Source organism: Prinia subflava, chromosome 3 (genome assembly GCF_021018805.1).
Source record: "Prinia subflava isolate CZ2003 ecotype Zambia chromosome 3, Cam_Psub_1.2, whole genome shotgun sequence".
Taxonomy (NCBI): domain Eukaryota; kingdom Metazoa; phylum Chordata; class Aves; order Passeriformes; family Cisticolidae; genus Prinia; species Prinia subflava.
This window is the reverse complement of record NC_086249.1, coordinates 27,814,899-27,833,872: the sequence shown is the minus strand read 5'-3', so window position 1 is coordinate 27,833,872 and position 18,974 is coordinate 27,814,899. Positions and strand designations below refer to the sequence as shown.

The window sequence follows — 18,974 nt, the reverse complement described above, 5'->3', positions numbered from 1 at the left end:
CTGACATATGCTAAGAGCAAGCATGATGAAGACTTCAAAGAAGGTCTTCCAACCTGCAGTTTTGCTTTCTATTTTTTAAACAGAAACATATGCTTGAAAGTTCAAACTGCATTTCTGTGCATCTCAAAGCAGAGGTTAATTGTCTGGTGCAAATCTGAACAATGCTGACAGTTTCTGGTGAATGACAGACAGTACTCTTGCTCATGAAATACTTCAGTCTAACAGCTATAAAACTGTTGCCCATTAATAACTCATCTAGCCACTTTAACATTACCTAAGCATTCAGCCAAAAGTACCCTAAAGATTGCAAATACAGACACAAAAGGCTCTGTGCCATTTCTCCCACTGCTGAATTATAGAATGTGGCTGAATTACAAATGTAATTGTTTTCAATTTGTACTTTAGAGACTATAGCAGAAATACTATATGTACAGACTCTTGGATGAGCCTAGTACTCCCTTTCCATCCCTCATTTATTTGCCATTCCACAAAAACAAAAAAAAAAAAATAGAATAAAAATGCATAGAAAGCTTATCAATTAAATATTGATTTGGTATCAATCTCTATTGACCCCATGACTCTCTCAACAAAGAATCCACATAGTGCAGAGATCTTCTTATTCAGTAGGAGACACGTTCTAAGCAGTTGGTTTCTGGAATTAGCTCACTAACAGTGAGGGCATATCCTCTAACCACAGACAGGACAGAAGGGAAGAACAGCAATTTCAGCAGGCTTCGTTTTGACTACATAGTCATATAAATGGCCAAATCTTACATCTAGTGCAGACTGGCTCCTGCACACAGACACACATAATGTGCTTATAGTGAACAGCACCCAGTGGGGAATTTTCCAAGTAAAGTACCACTAACAAGCTGCTTTTCTGATTGTTGTTGCTGCTGCTGTTGTTAAAATTGTTTTTCCCTGCTAGAATCAGACTTCATCTTCTCAATCCACAGCTGAAATGAGAATAGCATTCCCCAAATCAAGAGCCAAGAGAAAATACAGAATCAAGAAAAACAACTGCAGAAAAGATAAGCTATTTTAATTACCTTGAGAATTATACAGGGATTCGCTCTGGTGTACATTATAATCCCATTGCTTTGCAGGGTTCGCAGACGGAGAGCCAACTTGAATTCCTCTTTCTTGCTATTTTCAGAAACACGGTATTTAATGTAGCTATTCCCAGCAAAGCTAAGGGAAGTGTGGCCTGAAACAACCATTTTGAAAAGACATGTGCTTTTAGTGATACATAAAGCAATTCCTCAACTGTTAAATAATTAAAGAATTTATAAAGTTAATGAGAATGACTAGGAAGAAATAAATAAAACCCATTTTTAATGAGCGAAAACAAAGCTGGCATGTACTACAAAATATTTCTGCAGTTCCCTTTTTTAAGCTATTTTTCAGGGGATAGAGCAAAGTTCTACTTCTCCATACTTAAAAATAATAAAAAAAGAGGGTTTTTCAAGTATTCAGCATTTTTCAGCTTATACCCTCCTAGAGGCACCAGTCTTGCTTCAGTGGTAACAGAGGGAATCAAAGATGACCACACCTGTACATCAGGCAGTTGAGTTATGGGTGTCAAGTTATGTGTGGGCAGATGTCCCCCAAACCCTTGCAGTGAGCCTCTGCAACCAGTGCCCAGGACAACAGTTCAGTAGCTGCTCTGCTTTCATCAGGCAAACAGCACAAATCTACCGGCCTGCAGCCTGGGATGCACTGAAGTCAACAGAAAGCTCTACTTCGCTGGCTGTCCACCTGGCTCTTCATGTCCCAGGGAACAACACAGATGCAGAGAACTAACAGATGTCCTCAACCTTTCTTTTAGGCATAGTGTAGTGTTTTCATTAATAAAGGTTGGAATTTTGGTAATCTAAATAGTAAGCAGAAGAGTTAATTATAGAGCTTTGCCCATGGGCAGGAAAACATCTGGCATAACATTCTCTAGGAAAAATGCTGTTTTCTCAGCAGCCTGTTGTACAGAGCTGGAATTCAAGCAAGCCAGTGGGAATTTCCAAACAGAGACTGGATCACAGTCTACATACAGCCCCATAGCTGTGAAGACAAGTATGTATAGGGCTTATGAACAGACACCCCAAGTGCCCGTGCTGAGATGGGTTAAGGAATACATTTTCTGTTGACTTCACTGGCATCTCTGCCTACGAAATGAGAATAGCAGCACTTTATTTTCCAAGTATATCCCCCTTTATGGCCGTGACAAGCACCTGAACACTCGCCAAGCTTTCCTGGTGGGCACTGGCAGATGAACGGTCTCCGGTTGGCTTCGTACCCCACACACTGCATGTCCCCTGGACATGGCTTCTCCAGACAGGGATCGTTGGACCCTGGGCAGAGTCCTCCTGCAATAAGTTAAAATACTGTCAGGGATCCACAGTGTAAAGCATGATCTGCTGCAGTAGAAGAGCAACAAAAAACAATTATTGATCGCACACTTCAGGACAAGCAAAAAATGGCTTAATAATAATAACAACACCAAAAAAGCCCCAACAAACCTTCATAGAAAGGAACACATTTTGGACAAGACCTGCAATAGTTCTTTTCCAAAGACTGCCCTTAACGCCATGGGAACATGTTATAAAAACGAACTATTATGAGCAGTAACTGGTTTATAAATTCATTTTCCCACAAAGCGTACTGCATATAGGCTTTAGAGATATGAGGGAAAAAACTGCTTGAAGCTATGCACTCCTTTTCCCCCAGCACAACCACGAGAAGCAAATTTAAGGAGGTAGAAATGGTCACAGCACCAAGTCTGCCAAAGTTCAAGAAGCATTTGGACAATGCTCTCAAGCAAATGATGTGATTCTTGGTGGTCCTGTGCAAGGCCAGCAGTTGGGCTTCGATGATTCTTGTGGGTCCCTTCCAACTCAGGATATTCTGTGGTTCTAAGCCATGCTTGGGCTACAGTGACATCTGGATTTTTCATTTTCTTACTACACAAGACATACTGCCAGCTTGATCATACAGCACAGGCAAACTTGCCCTCTCTCTATGTTCCTCCTGACATTTCTGAGATCTTGCATCCTATCCAGCTTGCCAAGGCTACCAAAACCCGCCCTCATTTTTTCTAATCTGAGTTCTGAGACAGAACTCTACTGACTTTTAAATTTGCTTAAAATACATGAGCAACACAATTATATGTAGGTTTTTCAAAACTCCCTAAATTCTTTACACCTATCAAGCTGAGCATGTCAAGGACTTACTGTTTAAAGCCTGTCAATATCAAAAGAATTTTTTGCATTTCATGGGGTTTGGCTAAAACTTCAACGCAACTTCTAAAAGTGTCTAAATAAATCTGTTTTGATTGCCCTAATCTTAAAAGATTTGCACACACTGTCTGTAATGCAAAACATGATACAACTATTGCTGCTTAATACATGAATTTTCAGAAATATGTGACTTCCGCAACAGCTAGCCTCTTCTTGGTTGCAGTAAGGTACTTGGGAGATGCAGGATCAGTTTCTACATTTGGGCATCTGTGTACAGCTGTTATGAAAGTAGACTTCAAGTGCAGGAAAAAAGGAATTCCTGCCCTTGCTTCTGCTGATTTGCAGCCCTAGCATAAATGGAGGGAAAGGCAGTTGCTGGGAATGGACAAACACCTCTTCTTTTGTTTATCAAGTTATTTATTTAAGACATGCAGGTGATGAATTTAATGATAAAAAGCACCTTCCTTGCCACTGCTTTCTGAACACGGGCAGTTCTTGTATATTGCAGGATCTATATTGTAGGATCCTTATCATATTCAAAAACTAGTTTGCTTTTGAGCACATTGTTTTATTTACAGTTTATAAAGGAAGGAATCAACCTGTCATGGAGTACCTCTCCAAAAGTAATGAAAGAAAGAATCTTATTGCTCTTACACTTCTGTACAAGCCAAGCAGGGCTCATAGCACAGCTGAAATTACCTGACACTGTAAGTATTTTCTGGGAAAAGAAAAATTACAACTGCAGCTTTCAAAGTGGACATGGGCTGACTACAAATATGGCAATTACTGTAAATGTCTTCCTTGATGTACAGCACAGTCAATTTAATGTTTAACATCCTCCCCTCCTTTATCAAACATTTGTTTGAGAGGCCTATGGAGTAAAAGATTTACAGTACTGCCTGTAGCACTGTTAGAAAATGATGCATGGCAATCTTTATTAATCACGTTAGTAGGTAACATTAACAGGAACAACAGCTGCAATACACAGTCACACTGTAGGCCTTATAGAATCAAGAAAAAATTGTCATAGTGTTCTGGACTACAGATTTATATTCAATTTAAATGTAAGATCTGTAGAATTTAATAGAGAATATTATGTTTTCTATACTTTGGTTTGTTTGGCTTTTTTAAGAATAAAACTCCTCATTCCTTAGAATTCAATGTCAAGTAACAATTATTTCTAAAATTATACCTGGTGGTTAAAAGTTCTAAAAGCTGCTTTGTATTTTCACCTTGGTTGTTTCACCTATTTTAACTCATTCTTATGTGACAAATACATAGAATTCTGGTATCTCAGAGTAGACAGAAGAGTATACTTCTTCTTTGAACAAGCTTAAACCTTTTGTGAGGCTGCAATTCAAGTGAGCCTCTGTGTAGCTGACAGAGATGCCATTTGGACTAAAGCCCCACAGCTCGTCACTGTGCAGCAGAAAGAGAGGCATGGAGATTTCCAAATGTGGCTCTGCAAATTTTCACATCCCCTCACCTATGACTGTGTCTTTGGCATGAAGCAATAAAGTAACAGTTTACTTTGTTATCTGTCTCTGCCAGGTTTTTTATCTGATCCAAACTCTGATTTGTACTTCAGAGCCCTCCTTCCACATCCAAAAAATATATGGAAAAGATCTAACGTACTCTGTGCAACGGTGGAGCTAACTGTTTATCCTGAACAGCCAAGAATACTCCTTCTGGTAAACTACAAGGAAACCAACTTTTTATTCATCCTGCTGCAGCAGGATTTCATAGCTGTCACAAAACTTTAAAATATTCAGACTTGCGAGGAGTGCTTTATGCCTGTCTGTATGGTTATAAGTACATAAGCTACAAATCTGCATTATTGCATTGCCCCAGCTAACACGCATTTTCAGGCTGATTTCACAACTATGTGGAGCAAAATTGTAAAATTGTTCAAGGTTACGTTGTCCACATCAAAGATTTACAGCCTGAGTTTAAATAAAATTATTCTAATGTTGCATTTCCACTCCAAAGAGCAGTCTATTTTCCATCCAATAAAAGATTCAAGAAATATAGGTTCAAATTGATAATTTTTTTTCTAGGCCAGTCCAGACAATCCACAGCATTCTCTTGAAACTCACATTATTATTAATAAAACTGTTCTCTACAAGGTATCACAGAAACACACGAGCTAGCATCAAGCAGTGCATGGCAGGAAAAGGTGGAATAGACCCACTTGATTTTGACAGATCATCTTCAGTTTAATTCTCTAAAAGAAGATAAAAGTATTTCAATCTTTTAACCAATATACTGAGGAAGAAAACAGTGTTCCATTGCAAGATGAGAGATTTATTTAATTCCTATTCCTTAAAAAAAGGAGCACTTCTAGGATTGTAAATATATTTTGAAAATCAAGTGCTTCAACAATTTTAACTTAAGCCTTGTGATATTAGGTGGTTTCCATCAGCCCGGTCTCCTGAATCTGTTATGAGTATTAAAAAGACTCTGTTTTTCTCACTTGTAGAAAAAAAGCTTGAAAGGAGGGAGATTCCTGAAAGCCAGAACTGCAAGAAGCTTGTAAAGCAAACTCCAAACTGCTGCTTCAAATAATAATTAGCTTACTGTGGAGAGAAGATTGGCAACTCGTGATCTGCAATCTGTTTTTATTTTTGGAGCACAGTGACCAGGTATTGTAGGCAGTGATTATTCCATGCACGGCAGTGCAGACACCACAGAATTGTTTCTGCAGAAACCAGCAACGGGTTTCAATTGGCTCTGGTGCCCCTGGAAAACTTTGTGTCACACAGTGTCCCAGTGAAACAGATCCTCTCCAAGTTCTAAGTAACAAGACATTTGAACTCCTTCACTCCCTGCTCAATCCCAGACTCTGTTGGGACGCCTTAAGGGATAGACAGCAATTCCCACTTGCCCTGGTTCTGAGTCATGCCCCCACTTCATGCTGCAGCTCTCCCACTTTTTCTAGGAGCTTGTGCATTCTCAGCATGGGCTTTACTGCTGGAAATATTCACAGGGAGAAAACTTTCCTTGGACAAGAGTGACATTAAACAGACTACAGCCAGATCCAACAAAGTTATCTGCAGTTCTTTGTTCCCAAGCACAGACCTTTTTCTTCAGTTTTCCTTGCCAGGAGAATTCCAGGCTCATTAATATGCATGTGTGTGCTTCCTGAAAATGGGAAAAGCAGTTGTACACACAAGAACCGGCTTGCTGATGCCCAGTCCTTCAAAGCACCCAGGAGTCTTCTAGAGGAAATGTGTGCTCTGTGGAGCTGAGGCCAAAAATCAGCTCTGAAAAATAGGTCATATACTAACAGCAGATCCTCACAGTCTATGATTTCCTTCTGTCAGAGCATTCACAAAATACTCGAAGTGGCTTCACAAAATCTGAATTGTCTTGCTTCATGAGAAAGTGGTCCAAGGCTGCTGTTCTCTTGATTAAATAACATGGATATGTCTGCACTTTTGCTGAACACTCCTGAGTCTATTAGAAAAATTCTTTCAAACTATAAGGCCAGAACCACATTAAACACTTGAAATGGAATTCATCTCATCTAACTTTAGGGCATGATTCATCTGACTGATTTTAGACATCTAAAGAGAGATGTATCACATTATTAAAAATACCTCATTCTTCCCGCTATCTGCAAATGGGGCCTGGAGTGACCAGCACAGATGTAGATATATGCCCATATTTGTCAAGATTATTTCAATCCATCCCTCTCCTGTGAACATACTAATGTAACATCACTTTTGTAAGATTATAATGCATAACAAATCTAGAGCAAAATAGTCCCAACAAAACCTGCTCTGCCTCTGCACCTTTGTCTCAACACAAAAGAATTACTTTGCATCATGAAAAAAATACGGAATAAATTTTTGCCTCTGAAAAATGAGAATGCCATGAGAACTACTTTACAGGAATATATTTATTCCATTCCTCCTACTTTTATTTCCCCCAGCACTGACTGATGTTTGCATACCTCGTGCCATGTGATGGGAGGTTGGTAATCGCATAGCCCCTCTGGTCACGCTGACACAAACCCCAGTTTGTGACAATATTTTTCATACAAACACAAACAGATGAGGCAAGAATCTAAGGAGACAGTCTGTTATTGGAAAACTCTTTAGTTCAATTCTATTGATTTAAAAACTAAGATTGATGCCTGTGAACTTTTGAACTTATCTTTCCAGAGCTGAGCTGCTGAACCTCCGAAGTTCACCCGCTGCCTACTTTACAGTCTCCCTGCATTTTCACATTAGATAACTCTGTTTGCTCACAAAGGTAATCAAGGTAAGTTATGCACAGCTGGCATGCATAAATTGTGCATATCTGTGACATCTGCCAGTGGGAAAAACACTCCAAGTATGATACATATTTCAAGAATGAGTGAATTAGTTCAAATTCAAGCTTTCTGGGCCACAATTGAATCAGATCTCTGGAAAAATATGCAATATTTTAATGGATTTTTCATAATTCAAAGTATTAATATTTACTGGATGTGGAACTCTCTTAGCAACAAAGGAAGTATAACACTTTTATTACACTGCTAATATCTTGCTAATGCTGTCTTGTTAAACAAGCCAAAATAAATTTGTGCACTTTTTCCTGAATTGCTGCATTTGTGCACTTACTTATAAGAACTACTGATGGAAGAAGTATTTGAATTTTTCTAACTCTTTTACTCTAGTCTTTAGCTTTCATGAGATCTAAACTACCCATACATTCTCTATTATACTCCCACAGGTCTGTGTTATCTCCTGTATGAGAAAGCACACTGTGTTTACCTAGATACCAAAATATTTTCTGTTGCTCCTTTAATTAAAAACAGTAGAAGAGGATGAAGCATTAAGTAGTGAGAAGGCCCAAAGCATAAATTTTTGCATCCCACCGAGGTGTATTACTTCTCTACATGTAACAGACACCAAGGTGTTCACCTCTTTGGCAGATACACCGAACTCAGCAGCTCTGGACGTTTACTGACTATAGGCTGTATGGCAGGCTGGATGTGCTCAACTCCACCCCAAACCCTGTGGATCCCCCATGGGAAATCTACACCTAGTGGCTCAAATGGCAGCAGTGGGAACCCCTCCAGCTTTTCAGCAAGACAGGACAAGCTGCCTGTTGCAAGTGTTCCTACACAGCAGTCTTCAAGGCCATGATAAATGGCCCAGAGGCTGGGGACCGCAGTCGCTCTCAGAACCACACTGCCTTTCCAGCAGCCTGTCATCCATTTTGGGGACTGACTGGTACATGACAGAAAAATTTGGAAAGCGCTGTCCCAGCAGAATTTCTGTGCTTCCATTGCAAGCTTGCTGTGCCAGGAGAGCTGCTGGGTCAGAACCGTGCTGCACTACAAAGTCCCTTTTTTGGAGTTAAGCTAAGGGATTATGAGGCAGAGGGAATAATACATCATTACTGACTTTAATAGGTAGTGAAATGAAATGATAAACAGTGAAAATTTTGGCTGCCAGAAAACCAATTTCTGACTGTGAGGACTATCACTATCCCCATGGAGATGAGGATTTGTGATTTCGTGATACAGAAGTGAGACTAAGCTATAACTTAGAGAATATAAAAAAGTTTGGCAGACAGTGCTCCCACACTGGCTCCTGGACCTGACTGAAGAATATTGCAGCATTGTCCCTTTTAAACCTGTGAAAATCCTTTACTTCAGAGCCTTTCATGTGTAACAAAATGCTGACTATTGTTATGATAGATACATCTATTTGAAACTTATAAGACTCTTACTTAAAAAGTGGACAGAGAGTTTGCTCTTGAATGTACCTCAGATAGAGAATCATGGTATTTTTTTCAGAATTGAACTTCTATGGCATTATTATCCATGTGCTGCAGGAAGAAAAATGATTTCTGGTTAAGTCTTATGCAATTTATGCCTATTTTCAGCCCCACTGAGGTCAGTGGTAAAACATGAAGCCCTGCTGACTCCTGCAGAAACAAAGGTTGGTTATTGAGGGATATGGCTGCTGAATTTGTGTCTTGCTCTGTGTCGTGTGCATGTGTGCTTAAGATGAGGTAGACTTAGATGTATTGATTTTATAGCAGCTTTTTTCTCTGCTCTTAAATGAAGTGGAATGAGGAGCAAATAGCCTGGCAAACAAAAGAAACAGAGCCAGTATTATAACTGTCTGAGGTTTTAAAATCCAAGAGCAGAATCATACAGAAGACTGGCTTGCGAATCTGTTTGTCATATGTCCATGTGAAATCTCTGCCAAAATGTGGAGCAGCCCGAAACCTACCCTGTCCCCTGCTGTAGCATTAAAGGTCAGGAAAAGTGCTTGCTAATAAAATACTTCATTGGTTTCTGTGGTTTTCTGCAATAACAGGACTGGAAAAGGCCTTTCCACCTGCCTGGCTTAGGTCAGGGGTGCTTTTTCTTGGAGACTGCTGGTGCACTGCTGGACACCAGGCTGCTCTGCTGCGGTCACAATCCAGGTTTATTCCAGTGGTGGCACCAACTGACTGGGCAACTACATCCCTCCCTCTCCTCATCCTTCCTCTCCCACTCCTTCCCCTCCCCTGGAAGCTGGCTGATGGCTCTGACTGCGGAGCCTCCAGGAAAGCGGTCTTTGTGGTAAAAGGCCAAAGTTCATAAACTTCCATTTACATCAGTAAACACGAACAATCCTTCCCGAGCCTGAGAAATCAATTCCCACAAGGCATCAGCCAGTCGTGCTTTAGTGGACTGAATTGAAATGCCCCTTCTAATCTGCATCAGAGGAATAAAATGGATCCTATGGCATAATGTGCAGCGATGGGAGGGGAAGAGGGAGCAGTACTCACCATTGCACATGCAGCGCACATTCCTGTAAAAGCGGGGGCACACAAAACTAATTCGTGCCGTGCTGTAAGTCATCAGGGAATGTGAATCAATAGACAGACTTTGCTCACAGTGCTGTTCCTGACAATCCAGTCCAGAGCAATTCTTCTCCAAGATAGCAGAAATAGGAATCACATTTTCCAAGTGTCTCCTCGCATTGGCAAGCTTCTGAATCAAATAGGCGGGCTTATAGAAGCCCCCGCCGTGCATCTGAACGGCGAACAGCATGTCGAGCTGGCTGCTGCCCGGCACCGGCTGGATGCTGATGATGTGCAGGCTGTCCTGCTTCTGGGAGAGCAGCGCGTTGCGCAGTGTGCGCCTGAACCCGTGCATGTGGAGACCCACAAAGTCCTCCGGGGAAACGTTCTCGAAGCGGATGGTGACCGTGTTCTGCAGCATTTCCTGCAGCAGCTGCTCGACGTGGACCACGACGTCGATGGGCACCTGGAACCGGCCGTCGCTCACGGAGACGTTCAGGACGTACTTGCCGTTATCCAGCCCTCCCAGGGCGATGATCTTCCCATCGTGGCTGTTGACCTTGAACAAACTTTTCTGCTCTGACTTTAGCGTGTATGTGAGGACATCGTACACATCCTGATCCGTGGCATGTATTTTCCCAATGACTCCCCCAGGAAAATCATCTTCCATGGTGACAATGAAAATCTCCAGTGGAATGGCGGTTGGTTTGTGAATGCTCTCTTCAATAACCCTCACCTGAACATAGGTATGGGAAACCTGCTGAGGCCTCCCAGAGTCTTTTGCCTAATATAATTAAGAAAAAGTAAAAGAAAATTAAAAAAAATAAAACCACATATAGAACACAGCCTGCAACCATAGCTTCTTGCTATGTATATTCTCACAGCATCAGTAATTCTGAAAAGAAATTCTCAAAAGAACGCTCAAATGCATTTGCAAAATACATATGTAAAGATGTGTCTCAGCCATTTCTAGCAGTGGAACTTACAAACTCTTTAGGGAAGCACAGATCTCTAAGTGGATTGCAGAGAGAAATGTGTCAGAAGGATGTCTCATTACTCAAACTGAAATGTTCCCAGGATCCCACAGCTATCACTTGTCATCTTCACAATGGAGAATATACCAGCAATGTGGTATACTCTGCACCAAACATACTTTGGGATCTCTTCTACCACAGAAAAGAGACTGAATTCCAGTGAAATATTAGCTTTCTGCACTGCTTGGTGTGCTCCAAAGCACTCAAAACCCTGCTTAGCTTGTGTGGATGAGAGGGAGTCCAGAATTTTTCTACAGCATTCTGTACTTCTTTACCTGAAGCAATGAAGAAACATGTTTGACATAAATAAAATTTATCATCCTCCAGAAATGAAATAGGTGCTTGTGCTGTTACTAATGATAAAATATGAGAGCAGCACTGCATTTGGACAGATGACTGGATGACCCAGAGCAGGTATTACAGCTTCGTTTGCACTTTTTTTATAGAGAGCAAAAGAGCAAGTATGACAAAAAACCCAAGGCCATCTTGACAGAAAGGTGTGCAAGCCTGAATCAGTGTCCTTTCCTACAATAAGAAAAATGTTTTATTGCAGCCCCTATTACGATATACTGCTGCACACATTTATTTGCTTCAGAGAAGAACAGAAGACTAAACTGCCACTAGGCAGAGATGCAGAACGTGTTCTAAGATCTTTGTATTTGGACACAGGAGGAAAATTTATAAGCTGAAGGAAAAAATGGCAAGATGACAACAGTAATATGGACACTACTAGTAGGTTAGTAACTCTAAGACACTCTAAAATTCATTCATCTTCATTCCTAAAAGAGCTGGTGGAGTACTTAAAAATATTTTATGTATATGTGCATACAAATACCCATGTACATGCAGACGAGATTATGTCTCATTCCACTTTTTATTTTAACATTAACTCTTAATAAACCTAATACCGAGGAGCAACCTGATAGTGGAAAAGAGAAATCAGAACTCTGGCACATAGGGATGGAAAGAAACACTTCTATGGTCTATACACAACAGGAAACTATAAAATATGTTTTCACTGCAGAAATCCCTGAGGAAAATACTGGGAGGAATTATGCCTCCACAATGCAACAGCATGGTTTTCTGAGCACGTTGGTGCACCTCAGACATGGTGGTCTAATATTTCATTTATATGAAATATGCATACCTCTAAAGCTAGAGAATACTGCTCAAATTTAACTCTCATGCCCAGTTTTGGCTACACTAGAACTCTGGCTAGCAAATTACCCTGAAAGCAGGATATTTTACAATTTTAAGGCATGGTAAGAAAGAAAGGTGATGATTTTTTATTTCCCTGCAAGGAAGGCTAAAAAACAGGTTTCATGGATATTAAATGGCAAACTTGTAAAACTTTGATTTGAACTGTTAATTAGCATCAGAGTTCATATTTTGTGAGTTGTAACCAAGAATTCCATTTAAGGATGCTGCTGCTGTGAACAGCATTAAATGTGCTTGTAAAGGAAGACAGGCAGTGTTTAGAGAGATCAACCCCAGCAAAGCAAGTGGAAGAAGCAAAAATTTCAGACACAGCTTATGGGACCATGATTCATTTCAGTGAAGAGGTTAATTCCCTAGACTTGCATATTTACTGAACCCTAATACATCTTTGGCAGACTTGAGAAATGTGGACAAATTACTTTTGGATTTACAGGTTTTGGCAATCAAAATTACCGTGGATACAATGCTCCTCAACAATTATTTTAAAGCTAAGTTTGAGCTGGACTTCTACTGCATGTCTTATTTTGACATTCTTTAAAAGCTAAGTTGACCTTGGAAATGTGATTTCATGAATTCTTGGAAGGCTTCCAAAAATTTATGATTAAATTTATGACTTAAAAGCAGAAGTTATTTACGTTCCTAGAGCAGTATTTTGCAGTCACTTGTTCTGGGGTGCATTTATATGTATATAATGCATTTTTCCATTTTCCTTCCTGAGGTATAGAAAAAAACAGATGAAAATCTTAAACCATAACGGTTGCTGCTCAGAAAATTCATTTCATGCCAAGGAAATTGGAAAGGTGGCTGGTTACCTATTTATATTTATACGAAACCAGGTTTAAGAACATCAAAGAAAATATTCTGCATTCTGCATTTGCAAACTGGAATGTGTGGTATTAACTCACAGAATACAGTCCATTAAAACCAACCCATACAGGCAAAGTACAGGTTACCTACCACTAAGAGATTTTTTTTTTTTTTGTTTCAGTGTAGATGTAAAAATCAAGCCTTACCTGCACACAGAGCACATACTCAGTTGAGACCATGTGCTTGAAGATGACTGCAGACCTCAAAACGCCATGAGGGTCCAGTGTAAACTCCTCCTCTTCATTGCCAGTGAGGATGGTGAAGGTAAAAGGGGGGCCATTGTGAAAAGAGTCTTTGTCTGTCACTACCAGCTGCAAAATGCTTGTGCCCACTGGTTTATTTTCCTTTACACATATACACAGCGTATAAAGAAAAGGATTAAAATGATACATATTGCAATCATAAAATAGCACATTTTTCTACTGAGAATTTTCAACTGAATGCCCTTTGCCCAGGCTGGCATTTCACAAGGTGCATTTTGTTGACACTGCTTACACCCCCATGGACCAGTGGCAGAGTTGAAGGCACCTGCCACACCTCCAGGGTATGTGGGCTCTGTGTGATACCCTGTCTGATCAGGACTGACTAAAAGTCAAGACTCACACCCACAGCAAGCTGTAAAGAAGTGTGAACTTATCCCAGAGGAGATATTTTGAGGTTGAAATACCTGGTGCAGCAGGGATGAATGTTAAAATCTGTGACAGATGCTGTGGTTTAGGAGCCTCAGCAAATAGAAACTTACCAAAAGACTCAAGAAAGATTTGTTTATACTTTCCTTTAGATAAGATCACTTGATACACGTTTTGCAGATAGATCATCAAAAGGTACTTAACTGAAACCAAATGCCCGTGCATTTTAAAAGTCAGAGAAGTTTTTGATGTGCAGGATAAACTTACTTGAATTACAGCTGTGTAGTTAGCTGGAGTAAACACAGGGCTGTTATCATTCACATCAGAAATGTCCACATTGACCGTCACAGATGAAGACAAAGGAGGGTTACCACTGTCTCTTGCCTGGACAACTAATGAATAACCAGATATCTGAAAAAAAGATGAAAACATCAAATAATTGTGAAAGTGGTCAATTTTAACCCAGGTTCTTTACACTCAATACACCACCTTCAGTATTCTAAGGAAAGCTGTTTGGCCTCATGAGCTTCCTGCCCTTAGTATAACATTATCCTGTTTATCGCCACATTGTGCCCCAACTTCTGTTTTATAAGGCTACCAACAAACACAAGCTTCATTGTATTACAATAACCGTATCAGATAAAGCATTCCAGAAACAAATGGGCAGACAGAAAATAAATGACAGATAATATCTGAACTCAGCTATTAGTCCTGTAAGCTTACATTTTCATCTCTCCTAGGTGTCAGCTGGGATAAGTGACCTGATTCTATTTATTTTACAGTTGGTTTCCAAGATATTATATAAATTGCTTATTAGAGCCAGTGTCAGTTTGACACATACTGTTTCTAACGCGGTGAAGGAGAGCCAAGAAAAAGTTCACAGGCAGTTGGCTTAAACACACTGGAAAACATTTGGGAGTACGAGGGACAACAGTCTCTGCAGCAACAGAATATTATCCACCATTCTGCAGAAGATAAGTGGGCTTGAGTCTGCTTGTTTGCAACAGACCAAAACAACTCAGCGCGGTGCAGGCAGTTCAGTGCATCATCCACGGGCCCTCTACACACATATGTGCCCGTGTGTGAGGTGTGAGCATATGTGACAACTTGCAAAAGCTCTGTCTATGCACAGTTTATGGATGACAGTTGGATTTTCCAAACTGCATCCTTATGTTGGCTTCCTTAGGTCTTACAACTGTTTTGTACTGTATATTGCTCCTTGCTCTGCAGGGAAAGCTGCTGACATGTCTGCCCCTGAATCCTCCCACAGGGGAGCAAGAGAAGGGCGAAATATGCCAGATACAACACTCCACTCCACCCTCTCAGTGCAGGGCCGGAAATGGGAAAAGCATGGCCCTGCAGAGGGGAACAAGGGGCTTTTTTTTTTGGGAGGGGGGTGGGAAGGAAGGAAATCCATATACATTTGAAAAATAACAGCTTTTTTTGTGGTAGGGAGGAGCTCAGACAGAGCACAGAAAATAAGGGGGCTGTTCTGGGATGTGGGATCAATACAAAGCAAAAGGGAACACATTTTTGGGGGGGCTGTATGGAGGAGACAGACTGTGACTTGGTGGGGGCAAAGTGACACAGGAGGGAAGAGGAATCCTGAACTATGCAAAGTCAAGAAGCTTGAGGAAGAGAATTAATATTTTTTAACTGTAATTTCCACCACTAGCTTAAGACAGAGAGTTTTGTAAAATCTTTCCCAATATTTTTCTGTGTGTGTTTTCCTTTCAACATAGCCCAGAAAGGTACATGGCAAAAGTCACGGTCTCTGTGTGATTACAGCTCTGGAAATAAGTCTCCTTAAACCACTGAAACCTGGGAGTCAGCACTGCCTTTGGGGATCTACAGCAGATGGGGCATCATATATAATTTTCCCTGAAGGGGTCAGGAACACCTGTGTCTAGGAAATGCGCCAAGGAAGCAAAGAAAAAGACAATATCACAGCTTATTTTAACTGAGGAAAACTTTGGAAAATGCAGACCTAACATAGCTGGCATTACACATGCACACACTTGTGAGGGTGTGTGTGTCTGAATGCACAAGCGCACTTCAGAAATTAAGAAAAGTAATATTAAGAAACTCAGCCTGTGTTTTTATTACAGCCAACTTGTAACATGCACAGCCATTGTTACTTCCCTGTTGTAGACAGTCTGTGCTAAAGTCACTCTACCACCAAACACAAACAATTTAATCCTGCCTTTGTGATAATAGGGAAAGGGCTTTTTGCCACTGTTTTAAGAAGCAGGTCTGCTTACAGAAAAGAGCTTCTCCAGCTGAGCCCATATTCTGAAGGTAGCAGTCTGCTTCCCCACTTGTGTGGGTGCATTGCTGGGAGGCAGGAGGCACAGATTTCCTTATGTGTTGCAAGTTTTCTGAAACCATGCAGCACTCTCCTGCCCTGCTAGTAGCACAGGCAACCACATTTGTTTGTTTTTTTTTTTCCCAAACGCTGCTAATTGCTAGCTATGGCAAAATGGTGATAAATAATCCTGAATGAATAATGGAGTGAGCAAACAAAGCAGCAGAATCTGTTTAATGAAGCACTCTTTCACTTTTGGTACAGCCTGGCCACTTCATAACATCCCCTCCCCAGCGACATGTTTTGCAGAGCGCTAATTAATGGCTGAGGTCTCAGCTCGGTGCTCGGTGCCACAATCTGGAGCATTCTGTAACCACTCTGTTGCACACACAGCTGCACGTGTGCGCTTGCACGCACAGGGGAGAGGCGGCAGCTCATTAACACAGCAGCAGCTCCCGCTGGCACCGCGGGAGAAATCCAGGGCTGCTTCTCTCCCCTGATGCGACCCCAGCTGCTGCGTGGGTGCAGGGTGGGAGCGGCAGCAGAGCAGTCGCTGTGTAGATAGACTGGGGACAGGGCAGGCATGGAAAGAAGAGGGAAAACATTAGAAAGACCTGTTGGATAGAGCATCTTGGGTTGATTGCTGCAGAGTATAAAAGAAGCTCCTTCAACACAAGCTAGCAGCAGAGTGGATATTGATGCACATCTGTAAGTCATTCCAAGTTAAGAAGTCCCACATGTCTTACCCTTTCTCTATCCAATTTCTTTTTAACCTTCACGAGTCCCAAAACAGGATCAACTGAAAATTCATTGTCTTGATCCCCATTCACTATGGAAAAGTGAATCTGACCATTGGGAGGACTGTCCAGATCTTCTGCTATCAACTTTTTTTGAGAGAAAAGTAAAAAATTAGCAAAACAAATATTAAGTGATCTGTATGATACATTAATTGCTCAACACTCCAAAAAGTAAACTTCACATTCCATCAGACTGAACTGCCCACCTCTACAGCCCGAATCCAATAGGTTTTTGTTAGGAGGCTTCACTTGAGCCTTTTCAAAATTCTAGTCTGAAAACATACAGAATATTTTAATCTTAATATTCCATACAACACTCTCTGGATCCACAAAATACAAGATGAGAATATAGTGGGGTTTGGGAATAGCACACTGCATGCCAGACTATACAAATACTATATATTTGGAGCTGTAAGCAACCTGGTGCAGTGAAAGGTGTCCCTGCTCATAGCAGGGGGGTTGGAAAAAGATGATCTTTAAGATCTCATCCCACCCTATGACCCTGTGATTGTATTTCACTGAAAAGTTGAATTCTGCCTGTCTATTGAAATCTGTTTCTTTCCAGCTGACTCATGAAATGCAACATCTTTAATATGCCATTGCTCTCTGACAGCATAACAGGATTAAAAAGAAAGGGTCAGTACTTCTACTACTTTATTTTGGGGAGAAACTGACAGCCGCTTGGAGAGCAGTAGCTGACGCAGAGTCTTGGCTAGAAAATGGTTAGGGGGCTTCAAGACATAGTAACTATCACTATTAAGCAGCACAGAATTTTTTTTAGGGGCAGAGGGCTTCACTGCACCTAAAAGCCACGCACGGCCCCACTGACCATGACCACAGAGTCGCCGACGGCCGCGTCCTCGCTGATGACGGCGCTGTAGACGGCCTGGCTGAAGGTGGGCGCGTTGTCGTTGACGTCCGTCACGTTCACGTTCACCGTCGTCACCGCGCTCAGGGACGGGGTTCCCCCATCCTTTGCTTCCACTACTAAGTAGAAGTCCTTGCACGATTCAAAATCCAAAGCTTCGAAAATGGAAATCACTCCTTTGAAGCAGAGGAGGGAATGTCAACAGCCAGCAAAAAATAAATAATGCCACAGAGTAAGGGATTTGACTGTAGTAAACAGTACAGCATGCTATTTATCACCATGGCACACATACAACACTAACTGTAAGACTGCCCAATGCAATAAAAATGTTTATTCAGGTTTCTACTGCTGTCGTTTGACTAAAGAATGGTGCCAATTGCACTTGGGTTGTCTCTGCAGAAGGACCTTTACAAGGCATGGGGCAATGAATGGTTCCTCATGAAAATAGCTTTCATTATGTGAGTATCATAGATGAAGAAGTGGGGGCCATATCCACCCATTTACCATCTCATTCACAGAACCTTTGAGAGAACTGGATGCTGACTCTGGAAATAAGCCCTGACAAGTCAACAGAAATTCACTCCCACACAATTAACTTCTCATGAATTAAATACAAATGAATAGGATAAGAACACCTCTGAGAAATCAGTTGTCTATCATTTAAGTGATTAAACAGAGACTTCCCCAGTCAACTAGGTTTATAAATTTTTTGTTACTTCACCACGCAACCAAAATTATGATTCTCTGTAACTTGATTCACTCCATGTACCCAGATTCCCTCTAGGATAGAAATGATCTGATTTCTAGTGTTCTTATAAACCTCCAAAAATATCAGTTTCCTAACCTTCTTAGGAAATGTATTTCAGGACATAATAATCATTACAGCTAGGAATTTCTTCCTATCATTTAACCAAAGTAATCTAAATGTAATTTAAGTGCATTCATAACTTATTTTCTTATGACTGGGTATGAACTACAGTTTATTCCCCTCTTCTTCACAAATACTTTCTACAGGTATGAAAACTAACAGCATGTCTTCTCTTTTCTAGCTTAAACAGCCTAATTCCTTCAGTCTTTTCTGAAGTCACTTTTTATAGACTTCAGATCATTCCTCTTAATCTTGTCTGGGCTCTCTGCAAACGAATTCCACCTTTCAGCATGACTTGCAGAAAGCAGGAGCCCTGAAGAGAAGCTTCCAAGTGGCTAGCAGAGGGTTCCCACTGATAAATGGTGT

General features: G+C 41.0%; 1 protein-coding gene across 1 annotated transcript in view; it reads right to left on the bottom strand.

Moving 5' to 3' along the window:
• The window catches only part of FAT3 (FAT atypical cadherin 3), a 401,226-nt gene that overhangs the window by 34,167 nt on the left and 348,085 nt on the right, over positions 1-18,974 (bottom strand). The window contains exons 15-21 of the mRNA XM_063394467.1: positions 17,702-17,916; positions 16,822-16,959; positions 14,038-14,181; positions 13,288-13,485; positions 10,008-10,806; positions 2,226-2,360; positions 1,050-1,207 (exon numbers count right to left, since the gene is read on the bottom strand). Of these exons, the coding sequence (XP_063250537.1) occupies positions 1,050-1,207; positions 2,226-2,360; positions 10,008-10,806; positions 13,288-13,485; positions 14,038-14,181; positions 16,822-16,959; positions 17,702-17,916 (1,787 nt within the window). The remainder of the gene's footprint in view (positions 1-1,049; positions 1,208-2,225; positions 2,361-10,007; positions 10,807-13,287; positions 13,486-14,037; positions 14,182-16,821; positions 16,960-17,701; positions 17,917-18,974) is intronic.